The sequence below is a fragment of the Melanerpes formicivorus genome, unplaced genomic scaffold, assembly GCF_026170545.1.
Source record: "Melanerpes formicivorus ecotype bairdi unplaced genomic scaffold, bMelFor1.0.p_v2 SCAF_6, whole genome shotgun sequence".
In the NCBI taxonomy this organism is placed as follows: Eukaryota; Metazoa; Chordata; class Aves; order Piciformes; family Picidae; genus Melanerpes; species Melanerpes formicivorus.
This window is the reverse complement of record NW_027142358.1, coordinates 7,991,280-8,003,157: the sequence shown is the minus strand read 5'-3', so window position 1 is coordinate 8,003,157 and position 11,878 is coordinate 7,991,280. Positions and strand designations below refer to the sequence as shown.

Genomic DNA, 11,878 nt, shown 5'->3' with positions numbered 1-11,878 from the left:
CGGCGAGGGGCCAGCTGGGTGATGTATTCCTCCGGTGGCCGGGCATGCCGGGAAGTGTAGTGCCTGCTGGGAAGGCGCTGGGAACGAGGCATGCTGGGAGGTGGAGTGCGGAAAGGGGAATCCGCCGTCTCGGAGTAAAGCCCGGTGAGCGGAGATGGCCCGGGGGTCACTGCGCACTGCCAACAAGCACGGGATCCATACAGGCTGGGAGATGAAGGGATTGAGAGCAGCCCTGCCGAGAAAGGCTTGGGGGTACTGATGTACGAAGAGCTGGACGTAAGCCGGCAAGATGCAGTCGCAGCCCAGAAGGCAAATCGCATCCTGGGCAGCATCAAAACAAGTGTGGCCAGCAGACTGAGAGGTGATTCTCCCGCTCCAGTCCACTCCCTGAGACCCCCACTTGGAGTACTGCATCATGTTCTAGAGTCCTCAGCGCAGGAAAGACATGAACCTGTTGGAGCAGGTCCAGAGCAGAACCACAAAGATGACCTGGGGACTGGAACACCTCTCCTGTGAAGAAAGGTTGAGTGAATCAGAGTTGTTGAGCCTGGTAAAAAGAAGGCTTGGGAGAGACTATAGTGGCTTTCCAGTACCTGAAGGGAGCCTATAAGACTGATGAGGATAATCTTTTTAGTAAGGCCTGTTGGAACAGGACAAGGGTTAATAGTTTTAAATTAAAAGGGGGCAGATTTAAATGAGGAAGAAATTCTTTACAATGGGGATGGTGAAGCACTGGAACAGGTTGCCCAGAGAGGTAGGAGATGCCTCATCCTTGAAAGTGCTCAGGGTCAGGTTGCATAAGGCTCTGAGCAACCTAATCTAGTTGAAGATGACCCTGCTGACTGCAGGATGGTTGGACTAGATGATCATTAAAGGTCCCTTCCAATGCAAAGCATTCCATTATTTCAATTGGCTGCTTTCCAGCTTAATAGATGCTTCCCCCCCCACCACCCTTTTTTGACAGGAAAAGAGAAAAAACGGTGGCATAACCTTCAGCAGAGGGAACCTACTGCTGATGTTCTGAGTATTACCCAGTTTCTCTGTATTTTTTGAGGCATGGCAACCAGAAAACAAGTGTCACTACAAAGAACACACGTTATAGGCATCCTACTGTTAAATAATGTGTTCCCTGTTGCTTTTCATTTGTTTCATGTCCTAAAGATACTTGGAATAATTGATAATTAACAATGATACTAAAAGGATACATTTACCCAAAACTCTGAGCAACACTGGGATGAACTTCATTACTGCTCAGTTTACATGACAGCTGCTTCAAAAGTCAGCTGTCTTGTCCTGCATCTATCATGCAGACACCAAGACTTTTCTTCTGTAGTTTGTGTTTAGCCCAGGCAAATACTCTCATCTCAGGTACTTATCTTTATAGTGATTTTACCCATTCACCTAGTTGAAAAGAAGGATTTTTATGCAGCAGGATGGGTTTAAATGATCTTAAGTATCACCTCAATAAATGCCAGGACAGACTCATTGCATATGTTTTATGCCACCACAGTGTTTCATATATAACTCTGTTACAGTTAACCTTCTCTATTGACTGTAGTTGACTGGATGTCACAAAAAGCAGTATTACAGTAAGGGGACAAGTGAAATATTGTTTGTTGTGGGAAGCAGTGATTCATGAGAATGCCAACCACTCACCTCCTTTCTCAGAGGATAGTAATTTGTTTGTCTACTTGCCAGTTTTTGACCATATGTGGTCTCATAAAAGGTATGTTGTGAATAGTGTTTTTAGAATAAACTCTCAGCTATTTAAATGAGAAATGCAACAATCAGGAACACTAATCTTATTTTCTCACCACTCTATAGCTTGTTTTTTCCTCTGTGATGATTAAAAAAAAAAGGCAGGGTGCTGCTCTGGCAAAGATGTGTAGGACTACTGAACACACACACACATCCATACAAGGGATTGCATGACCACAGAGGTAGTTGCAGCTCAGAAATAATCCAGCTCTTCAGTGTGCTTAGTAGACAGGTTATGATCCTCCGTTGGAGAGCCCTTGGACTTCACCCATTTGTATTGCTTCAAAGCCGCCTCTGAGGTACCTACAGATACAGAAAGCTGCATGTGGAGAATAAAGGCACAGTGAGAATTGGAGAAGGTATAAAGATAGCAGTAACAAAAGCCATCAGTGCAGTAGTAAAGGAAATAAGGCCAGTAGCCAGCCATGTCTTGGAGTGCAACCATGGTCCCGCAGAAACCCAGAGTTACAAATGGCACAGGGATGGTGCTGAGCCTCCAGCCCAGCTCTATAGACAGAAGAAGTCCCACAGCAGCAGCTCCCTAACCTCTGTCCTGTACAACCCCACTTCTTCAGGCAAGACAGACGCAGACTGGAACACTGAGGCTGGGGGTGCTGCGGCCAGGGAGCTGCCCCTGAACAGGACCTGCCCTTCAAAAAAAACCCGGGAAAGCCAGGGCCGGGGAAGGTACTCCACCGGCCCCTGCCCGCCGCGGCCTCTCAACTGCTCCTTACCGCGGGGCGACTCCTACTTTATCTCCGAGCCCAATTCGGTGCCGGTAACCTCCGGCCTCCACAGGACCTCACCCCACAGCCCTGGGACCCCTCGGCAGCGTACCCCGCTCCGCCCTCCTCGCCCCGCCCCACGCCGTGCTCAGACGACGCCGCTAGAGGGCGCACTCGCGGCGCGGCGTGGCGGGGAGGAGGGAAGCGGCTGGGCCGCCTCCCGAGCGGCGCGTCGCCATTGGCGGAGGCTCCTTGTCACTCACCGTCGCCCGGGCAGCGGGGCCTGCCCCCTCCTCCCGCAGCTCCGCGCCGCGCAGCGCCGCTTGGGCCGGTCCGGTCCGGGCGCGTTTCGGGTCGGGAGCGGAGCCGAACGGGTTGCGCTGAGCCGGGCCGGGACCAGCCGCCTCCGCCGCGCCGTCCCCGCCGCCGGGACATGGAAGGCGTACGGCCTGGCGGGGGTCCTCCCGCGGGCGGGCCGGGTTCAGGCTCGGGGTCCGGATCCGGGTCCAGCTCCTTTCCATCACTCTTCCCGCCGGGGCTGCACGGTATCTACGGCGAGTGCCGCCGCCTCTACCCCGACCAGCCCAACCCGCTGCAGGTCACCGCCATCCTCAAGTACTGGTGAGGCTGCCGTGGCTGAGGCCTGAAGGGGACCGAGGGCCTTGTGTGGGGCTGGGGAGTGAAGCAGTGGGGCCAGAGGCCTTGCATGGGCTGTGGGGAGTAATGGGGCCTGGGACTTTGTGTAGGGTTGGAGAGGGTTTGGAGGGAGTAGTGAAGCGAGGGAGGAGTAGGGGTTAGGGGCAGCAGTAGGGCTGGGGACACCGCATGGGGTGGAGGAGGGGGAGGTGGTGGGGCTGGGGAGGGTTGCTGCAAGAGAAGAGAGACGAGGGCTTGCCTGTTGAGGTGGAGGAGACGTGTGAGAGGTTTGAGTGTGTGCAGGGAGTCTGGGGGAGGAGGCATTGAGAGTGCAGTTGGATGCCTGGGAGGTCTATTTTGGAGGGTTTTTTGGGGGAGGATGCCCTGGGAATAGGAAGAATGGTCTGGAGAGGGAGGCACTGAAGACAGGATCGTGCACTTGGGTTTCTTCCCTGAGAGATGTCTGATGAGGGTCTTGGCTGGGGCAGGTCATAGTAAAACGGAGTGTGTGTTACTCAGTGGAGAGACTTCCATAGAGGGGAGACGGCTGGAGTTTTCCCTTCTGGATAGGACAGACTCTGTCTTCTGTGGCTTGGACTTCAAGTACGGCTAGCACCGACCAGACTGAATCTATGTTCCAGCCTCCGATCCAGATGCGTGCCGTGCGTGTACCCATAAAACCCATGGGGCAGCCCTTGCACAGCCGTGTGTTATCACAGACTGTGAATCTGCTGCCTACTGTCTCTGCTGACACAGTGTCTGACACCAGTAACAGCAGTTGTTTATGTGGGAAGGTGGCATGGAGGAAGTACTTGGATATTTAGCTATTCAGATAACTGTTTAGTGTCTAGCCCTGTGTGAAGAGGAGTTCTTTTTGATTTTTACTATCACTTTGCTGCTCAGCCCCCTCTTCCAGGCCTAAGGAATGTGATCAGGTCATCCCCAAGTGTTTGCTGGGCCTGACCTTGACCAATCTACTCCAGCACTCAGAAAGTTTACTTAACACTGAGCTGCTTTATTTATGCTTCATTTTAACCTGTACATCTCTATCTGATTGAATCCTGAGAAACTGCAGAATAATACTCTTCTTGTGTTCTTCTCTGACAACCAAGCTATTGCTATTGTCTCCTAGAAAAGATTCTAGTAAGAAATGGTCTGTTAACTCTTATTGCTTAAGTTGTTAGTTGTTTCTTAAAACTTGAACTGGTACATTGGGCCAAGATAAGACATTGCAAGTCCAACACTTCAGAATACAAATAACTTCTCAATTATCTATGTGGGTCAATACTGCAGAGTGGTGGTCTGATCAGTCTTTTTTTTTCCACACCTATATCTAATCTAGATATTCAAGCTGGATGAGTTTCCAGTCACTTTGATTCAGCACTTTTCAATCAACAGCTTAAAGCAGTACTGACTAGAGTGGTGTAAGGTTTGTGTGGGATGGAAGGAGATATAAGTCTATAATGAAGAATGGCAGAGAAAAAAATGTTTGGGAAGAAACTTTGCTGCTTGTTTGTTTGAAGGGTTCCTTAACACTTCATTTCTTTTGGAGCTCAAACATTAGAAAAACTGCTGTTGGCAGTGGTGGGCAGTTGCAAGTAAGGAGTAGTGTGAAGGTTTGTTTATCCTAGCATCTTCCACTTAGCAGTTCTTCGGACTGTCAGCTCAGCTGGCATCAAAAGCAGAGAGCTTTGATCATAGCAGCTTCTCACTGCTGTCCCGTGCAGGAAATTCTTGTGCAAGGTGGAACCTACATGGATGCTACAGGTGCTTTTTCTCCCTGGTGGTAGGTGAAACTTGGTTTTACATCTAGTAGAATGACTTCTGCTGCAGCTCGCTCTGCTAGTCTGTCCTCTGCCTAGGCTGCCGGCTATGAGTTGGTTTAGAAGCGAGAAATGCTGAGCAAAGTTCCCTGCCTTAGGAGAAACGTTCTAACACTAATCAGCTTTTAATATATGTATCGGCTTCCCTAGCAGCGATTTTTTTTGTTCAGGCAGCCGAAGTTGTGTTTTTCAGTTTGCAGGGCAGAGCAGATCCTTCTGGAGTAGCTCTGGAGAATCGGCAGGGCAGCGTACCTGCTGTTAAATGAAGGGGCTCAGCTGAGTGCATTATTTCAAGGAACTAGTTTGGGTTTTTTTTAAGAAATGTTGTTTGCATATCTTGGGAGAGATTTTGTTATGGCAATTGGAACGTCTTGGATGAGTTCCTGTCTGCATTTACGAAGGCAGTGCCCTGAGAAGCAGCTTCTCTCTGTTGATACCCTGTATCCGCTTTTATTTTTAAACTGTAGTTGAATGTGTTGCAGTGAAATGCCTTGATGTAGAGAATTGCTGCTGAGAAAACTATCACAAAGGAAAGGACAAAACTGGTTTCCAAATAGTCTGTTGTTTTTTCATCACCTCTCTTGAACGTAGGCCCTGTACTCAAAAGCCAGTGCACTGACCTGTAGTCTGTAGCAACTTGAGAATCACAAACTACTTCTAAGGGTTGTCAAAGGTATCTGTGACAAGTAGTCCTGTTGTCAGCTGCTGGGAAGTGACTGCTGACAATCCAGTAAGGACTTTACAGGGTGAATGGATTAGGAATTTTCTTCCCCCCCCCCCCCTTGTGGAGCTGTTTCCTCTTTGCCCACTTTGAGTTTCTCCTTCCACAGCAACTTCAGAGCATTCTAAGCATCAGTCAAATGAAGAGTCTTGGTGCAGATGCAAATACTGAGTTTCCCCTGAGGCTGCCCTTCTCGCTCCTGAACGAACTCCATGAATAGAGAATGTAACAAATTTGTACTGTACCTCTGGCTTTGAAGTTGTGCTCTTCTTAATAAAATCCTCCAACGCTTCCAGCTCTTTGTGTGAATGCCTGTACTGATATGTAGATTGTGATACAAGGTCATACCCTGCAACAGGCAGCCGTGGGTGGGAGGATGAACTGGAGCAGGCATTAGCAGCACTCAACTAGCTAGTGTAGCAGCGAGACCTGCCACCAGAGCTGGAGAAGTATCTGTGCCGAGTAGCCTTTGCTGAGCATTATTGCCACAGGTATGTTGTCAGCTGAGCTCCAAGTAGCTGGTTTAAAGATAATGCTGGGTGCTCCTGCAGCTACGGTGGTTTCAGGGTTAAGTATATGGCTTGGAGGTGTATTTTTCAAAATTTAAATGGTGCTGCAAGTCTTTTGTCTGATTCCCTTCCAAACCTGTCAAATTTCTTGGGGAGTAAAGATGACTCTCTGGATTGTCACACAGCACGCAGACTGGTGGGCAAATAACGGGCCAGGTCTGTGCTGGGCAGGAGGTGGCTCAGCTGCCCTGAGCTGACTGGTGCTGCATTGCTGTAGCCTTCTCCTGGGTTGTGTGATGCTGTGGGTTCAGGAGGGGCTTTGTGTCTGGAGAGAAGCATGAGGTTGAAGGCATGAGTGAGGGAGAGGTGTCTGGCTCACCTGGTGTGATCTAGGCAGGACTTGCTCACTGTCTGCAGCAGACCTGTCAGGTGTGTTTGAGTAACCCTGGGGAGGAGCATGCTCATGGATCAGCCTGTGTCCTGGAAAAGAGCAGCATTGTTTGTCTTGTGTGTTGTCAGTGAGAAAGCACCTGTGTCAGCAGTGTTCCAGTGTGAGTTGACATCTAATGTGTTACTAAACCCAGTTTAGAAGCAGGTTTGTGTGGGGGAGGTATTAGCAGGTGGAGGTGATTTCCTTTCATTGCAAATCCTACACAGTTACACTGACCACTTGCTAATCTCTCTCACTGGTTTGCTTGGTCAGTGTAATTGTCTCCCTTACTCTAGAGCCTTCCCAGTCAGGTAGCAGTTGTGTGTGGCTGCTGCTGTTCACCACTACTCCTTGGGTGAAAGTGACTATCCTGGCTGAAGTTGACAGGCTGTTTGCTTCATGGATCTGGGAATTGCTGCCGTGGGAAGCTTTTGTGCTGACTGAGGTGTTGGTGGCAAGCTCTGGATGTAGCTGCCCGCGTGGTTATCTGTGGTAGAGATCTCAGCTGCCAGTGTCACCTGGTGTCAGTGAGAGGGAATAGGTGGAGATGGATTATGTCAGAGGGCATCTCTCTGTCTCTCTTTTTTTCCTTTTTCTGGTTTTTTTTTTTTTTTTTTTTTTTGCCCTGAGTGTTTCAAGCTATTTCTAGACTTTGAGAACAGATATTCACAAACTGCCACTGACCATAAAACTCTGCTCCATCCTAGGGTCTAACATGCATTCCCCATACTTGCTCACCAGGTTTCATTTTATGCCTTAAAGATGGTGAGAATGCTGCATAATTCTGACTTAGCCCTTCTCAATCCACCTCTGTGCCACTACTGCAGGGGGATGCTCATCCCCTCTATTTTGCCCTGCTGTCTTGGGCTGCATCCTTGACTGACCTACTGTGAAGCTGGAGCTGGCCTGGAGCCACTGTGGTCGCCTTACGTGATTTAAGAGGAGGGAAGCTGTCCTAGGGAAAATCCTTCCTGTTAGATAACCCTACTTTGTTTTTTCCTGCAGCAGTAGGAGGAAGGCAACACAGCACACTTGTGGAGAGAGCCCACAGGCTGGTAGATTACTTAGTACAGCTTCAATAAGGTTGGACAGCAGAAGGATTTCTAACAGTGTATTGCTGTCACTAACAATCTGAACAGAACATGTAGGGGCCTTCTGGAAACAACAGGAGACTTGCTCTCATGGCCCTTTCTGGCAGCACCTTCCCTACAGACAATAAGCTTGGGGAGTCCCCTGTGTGTTATCTCTTCTCAGAACTCACCCTGGAAAGCACCTTCTTACAGGTGTGTTGCTTGTCAGCTGGACCTGTTGTTGGTTTGCCTCTTGCCAGACTGATGAGCTGCCTGGTTGGATCCATCTCTCCAGCTGCAGTGACTGCTGCTCCAGAGAATCTCCTGTGGAGAGGCCCAGGTGCTGCAGCTCTGTGGTGAGGCTGGTGCCAAACTGCAAAGTGACTTCACAGCACCTCTGTTCTTTAATGCCAGTTGCCTCAGCTCTGAGAGAAACCTGTCTTCTCAAAGGTCTCTGCTAAATGAACCTCAAGAAATGGCTGTACCCTGTGAACGTGATCTAGGCATAATTGTGCAAGCTCAGGGATAAGCCTCTCTGCTCTGGTTGCTTGTTTACTAAAGCCAGTGGTTGTAATTCCTGACTTTAGTACCAGCAGCCTGGTTGCACTCATACCTGAGGGCTGAAATGCTTGTCAGTGACTCTTCTGTGCTGCTAGATGGGACTCTGGGAAGTATACTGGTCTTGAATGGGATAATTGCAATTAAACTTTGCTGTTTGATCATCCCATAGCTTCTGTGGTAAGGCAAGGTACAGATCTCCATATATGAAGCCAAAACACTTCCAGGAGTGGCTAGATGCTTCTGGCCGAGCCTGACATTATTGATATTAGACAGTGGTACTTTAATCACAGAACAAAACTGAGGTGCTCAAATGCTGTTTGTGCAGTGGTTTTAGCATGTGTAATGATGACACACAGACTCCCAGGCCTAGTGAGGGAAGCGCAGGCATGCCCTGCAACCTCCCTATAGTAGGGCCTCACAGTCAGAACAGGCAATACAGAGGAGGGGAAATCAGTATGTAGTAAGTGATTTGAATTAAGGGGATCATCTTAGTTTGGGGTCTCTTGTTTGGAGCAGGTGAGAGTATTTTACTTGAAGGAAAAGTGAATCTGAGGCAGGAAACAGTTAAACAGCTGCTCATGTTATTCCCTAAATGCTTGTGGTGGGTGGCTTGATGCCTTGGCCCTCCTTGCTTGTTTCTACCTGTATGTTTTATGATTGACAGGGCAAACAGTGAGCAAAACAGCCTAGCACATTCCTTCCCTTGGTGGGGAGCTGACCTGCCTCTGGGCGGGCAGACGTGATGGCAAATGGCAGGAGGAGCGTACTGGCTCACCAGCCTGCTCTCCTGCTGCCTTGTAACAGGAGAGGTGGCTGTGGGTCTTGGTTATTGCTGTTTAACATAGTCTGGCTGCGCTGCACTGACCTCTAAGCAATATTCTTTTAAGGAGCACATTCTACTGTTGGAGCAGAGGGTGCAGTGATGCATTTTACTCCTTCTTGGTTAATGCAGCTGGTGTATTTTACAAATTCTGGTACTAATTCTTCTGAATCAGTTTTGTTTCTTCTCCACTATTTTAACTGCCATATCTACCTTCAGAAGTATGGATTACTTTCCTCAAAACTTGGCCATTTCAAGTTCTGTTTTGAGGAACAGCATCAGTGTTTTCCAGTTGAAGTATGTGTCTCTGGACTGAATTAAGGGTTTACAGTGCAGATACAGCTATTGCTCTTTCACCAATATAATTTTTCACTCTTCTTTGTGTTTTGTGGAAGCTTTAATATGATTTTCCAGGGGTTTTATGCTTTAATGTTAAAAACATTGGTAGTATGCTGCATGCCTGCACTTTGCTTTCCTGTGCTTGAAGCTTTCTGGACTTAACCCAACCTTCATCCTCAATTTTTGTTTTTACTTTTTTTCAGGTAACTTCAACATGCTAATCTCATTTTTCTGGCTAGCTATATTTTAAAGCAGGTCTTTGTACAGCCACTTTTACAGTCTGGGGAGATTTCCCATTTGTCTTGAATAAACTAACTGACCCAAGAATCTCTCTGTTTTTTAATGCAGGTTGGGAGGACCTGACCCCCTGGACTACGTTAGCATGTACAGAAACTTGGGAAACCCAGCGCTGAATGTTCCTGAGCACTGGCACTACGTCAGCTTTGGGTTAAGTGACTTGTATGGAGACAACAGAGTGCATGAGTAAGTGTCACTTTAAGTTCTGTAGTCCTGTGGCTCTGTGTGTTGTATTTTGTAGGAGTGTGGGTCAAACCCTTTCCTGCTGTTCTTACTATTTGAACAGCTGGTTTTCTGCTGAGAATACCCCAGCCCTGTTCTTGCAAGGGGTGACACATGCCTGTTCTTGGCTGTAGAAGAATTACTATGTTCCCCTCTGCAGGCTTGGAATGCAATATATTTCCTTGGCAGTGTTAAATCAAGTGATTTTTGTGGGTTTTTTCAGTTGTTTTTTTGAAATTTCTTTTAGCTGGTTAGGAATTTCTTTTTTTTTTTTAACTGCATGTCATTTTAGTTTGTTTTTATTTTCATTCTGTTACAGTCGTGGGCTTGAATCCTGACTCCTCCCTGCATGTGTTAAATGCCTTCCTCTGGAAAACTGCTGTAAGGGCATTTTTCCTATTGCTGGCACAGCAGTGTTACTGTCAGTGGACTGCCACCCCAGTGGCTGCTGTGTAGTGCCAATTTGTGTAACAGAAGCATGTATTTCTAATTGTTTGACTTTTTTTGCTCTCCAGTAATTAAATTATTATCTTAGCTCGTTGCTAGGGATGGCCTTCAGCAGGTGTTTTGTATTGGCCCAGGCAAGTGGCACAATCTAACCTTAGTCTTCTCTGTCTTTTACTGATCTTGCTCTTTAATTTCAGTTAAAGTAAGCATCAGTAGCCAACCTGTCATGGGGCTGTGAACATGGCCTTTTAACCAGCCAGAAATGGCAGAAGATTTCTGCTGTCACTGTTTAGTTAAACTCTCTTTGCACTGTTTCACAGCTGCAGGATAAATGTCCTTGATGAATGGTGCAGCAAAGGCCACCGAGTTTTTCTCCTTCTGTCTGCCTGTTAAGATTAGACCACCAATTTTGTTTCAGCTAGGTGCTTCTCTTGCAGCAGCAGCTGTCAGGCAGTTTCTGTAACATTACCCGTGTAGTTTTGTGGGAACCCAAGGAGGTTTCCCCTGGTTCTTTCTTTTTTCTCATGTTTGTGATTACATAACTGCTTTTCAGGAGACAAGTCTCTTAAGATTGGAGTTTATACAGGACCCTAGTGTCACAGCAATCTGCCTGGGACATTTAACCAACATATCTACTCACAATAATCTTCAGCCATCAGTTGTTGGGGCAGAGGAAAGATAGGGCAAGGGAAAGAAATGAAGTCACTTCCACAGGGGAATGTGCCATGCATATGCAGGCCTTTAGTGCCTTTGTTCTCAGATAATATTTCATCTTTGCCACTGAAAATCTAAGGTTATCAAGATTAGGTGATCTGTGTTTACCCCATCTGGTTTTGACGGGACTAATTTTGGAAGGAGTAAGTACTGTGCTGACTTCCTCTCTTTGGTGACTTGTCAGCCTGAGGTTTTTCTGTGATGAGTCTGTTCTCTGCTCAGACTCTTTCTTGATGGCTTAGGATGGGAGCAAGGAGTGGATGTGAGAGTCTCACATGAAGACATGAATGATGATGTGGTTTTGTATATGAAGCTGCAAATTATGGTCCTGGCACGTGCTCTGGCTTCTCACTTCCAAAACCTGCCTGCTAGACCAAAAAATGTCATTGTTCTGTGGTGGACAGCTTGAAGCTAAAGGAGTGAAAGTATCACACAGGTGGGATGTCACAGCTTTTGTCAGGAGACTCCCTAACGCTTTATACTGTCATATGGTTTAGTCTGGAAATTTTGACTGAGGTGGTGGAATATGCCTTTTGCTGTCTGCAGGGCACAGAAATGAAGCCCTCATCTCTAGAAATAGGCTGCAGGTGACTTCCAAAGCCAGTTGAGTGAAACAGAAGCAAAGTCTGTGCCATGCTGTGGGAGGTCTGAAGGCCCTGAATGCCCTGCACGTACATGAGCCTGGGAAGAGGCTTAGAGATGGAATGCCATGGCTGCTTCTGGCACCATTCTGCAAGAGCCTGCTGCAGCTGAGCGCTGCAAGCAAGTAACAAGGCCTCACTGCTGCGCTGCTTTGGGGATCTTAG

General features: G+C 47.8%; 1 protein-coding gene across 2 annotated transcripts in view; it reads left to right on the top strand.

Moving 5' to 3' along the window:
• Positions 1–2,776: 2,776 nt before the first annotated feature.
• The window catches only part of SUFU (SUFU negative regulator of hedgehog signaling), a 102,174-nt gene continuing 93,072 nt past the window's right edge, over positions 2,777–11,878 (top strand). For both annotated transcript variants that reach the window (XM_068139488.1, XM_068139487.1), the window contains exons 1-2: positions 2,777–3,104; positions 9,741–9,875. In XM_068139488.1, coding sequence (XP_067995589.1) covers positions 2,917–3,104; positions 9,741–9,875 — 323 coding nt within the window. In that variant the 5' untranslated portion in view covers positions 2,777–2,916. The remainder of the gene's footprint in view (positions 3,105–9,740; positions 9,876–11,878) is intronic.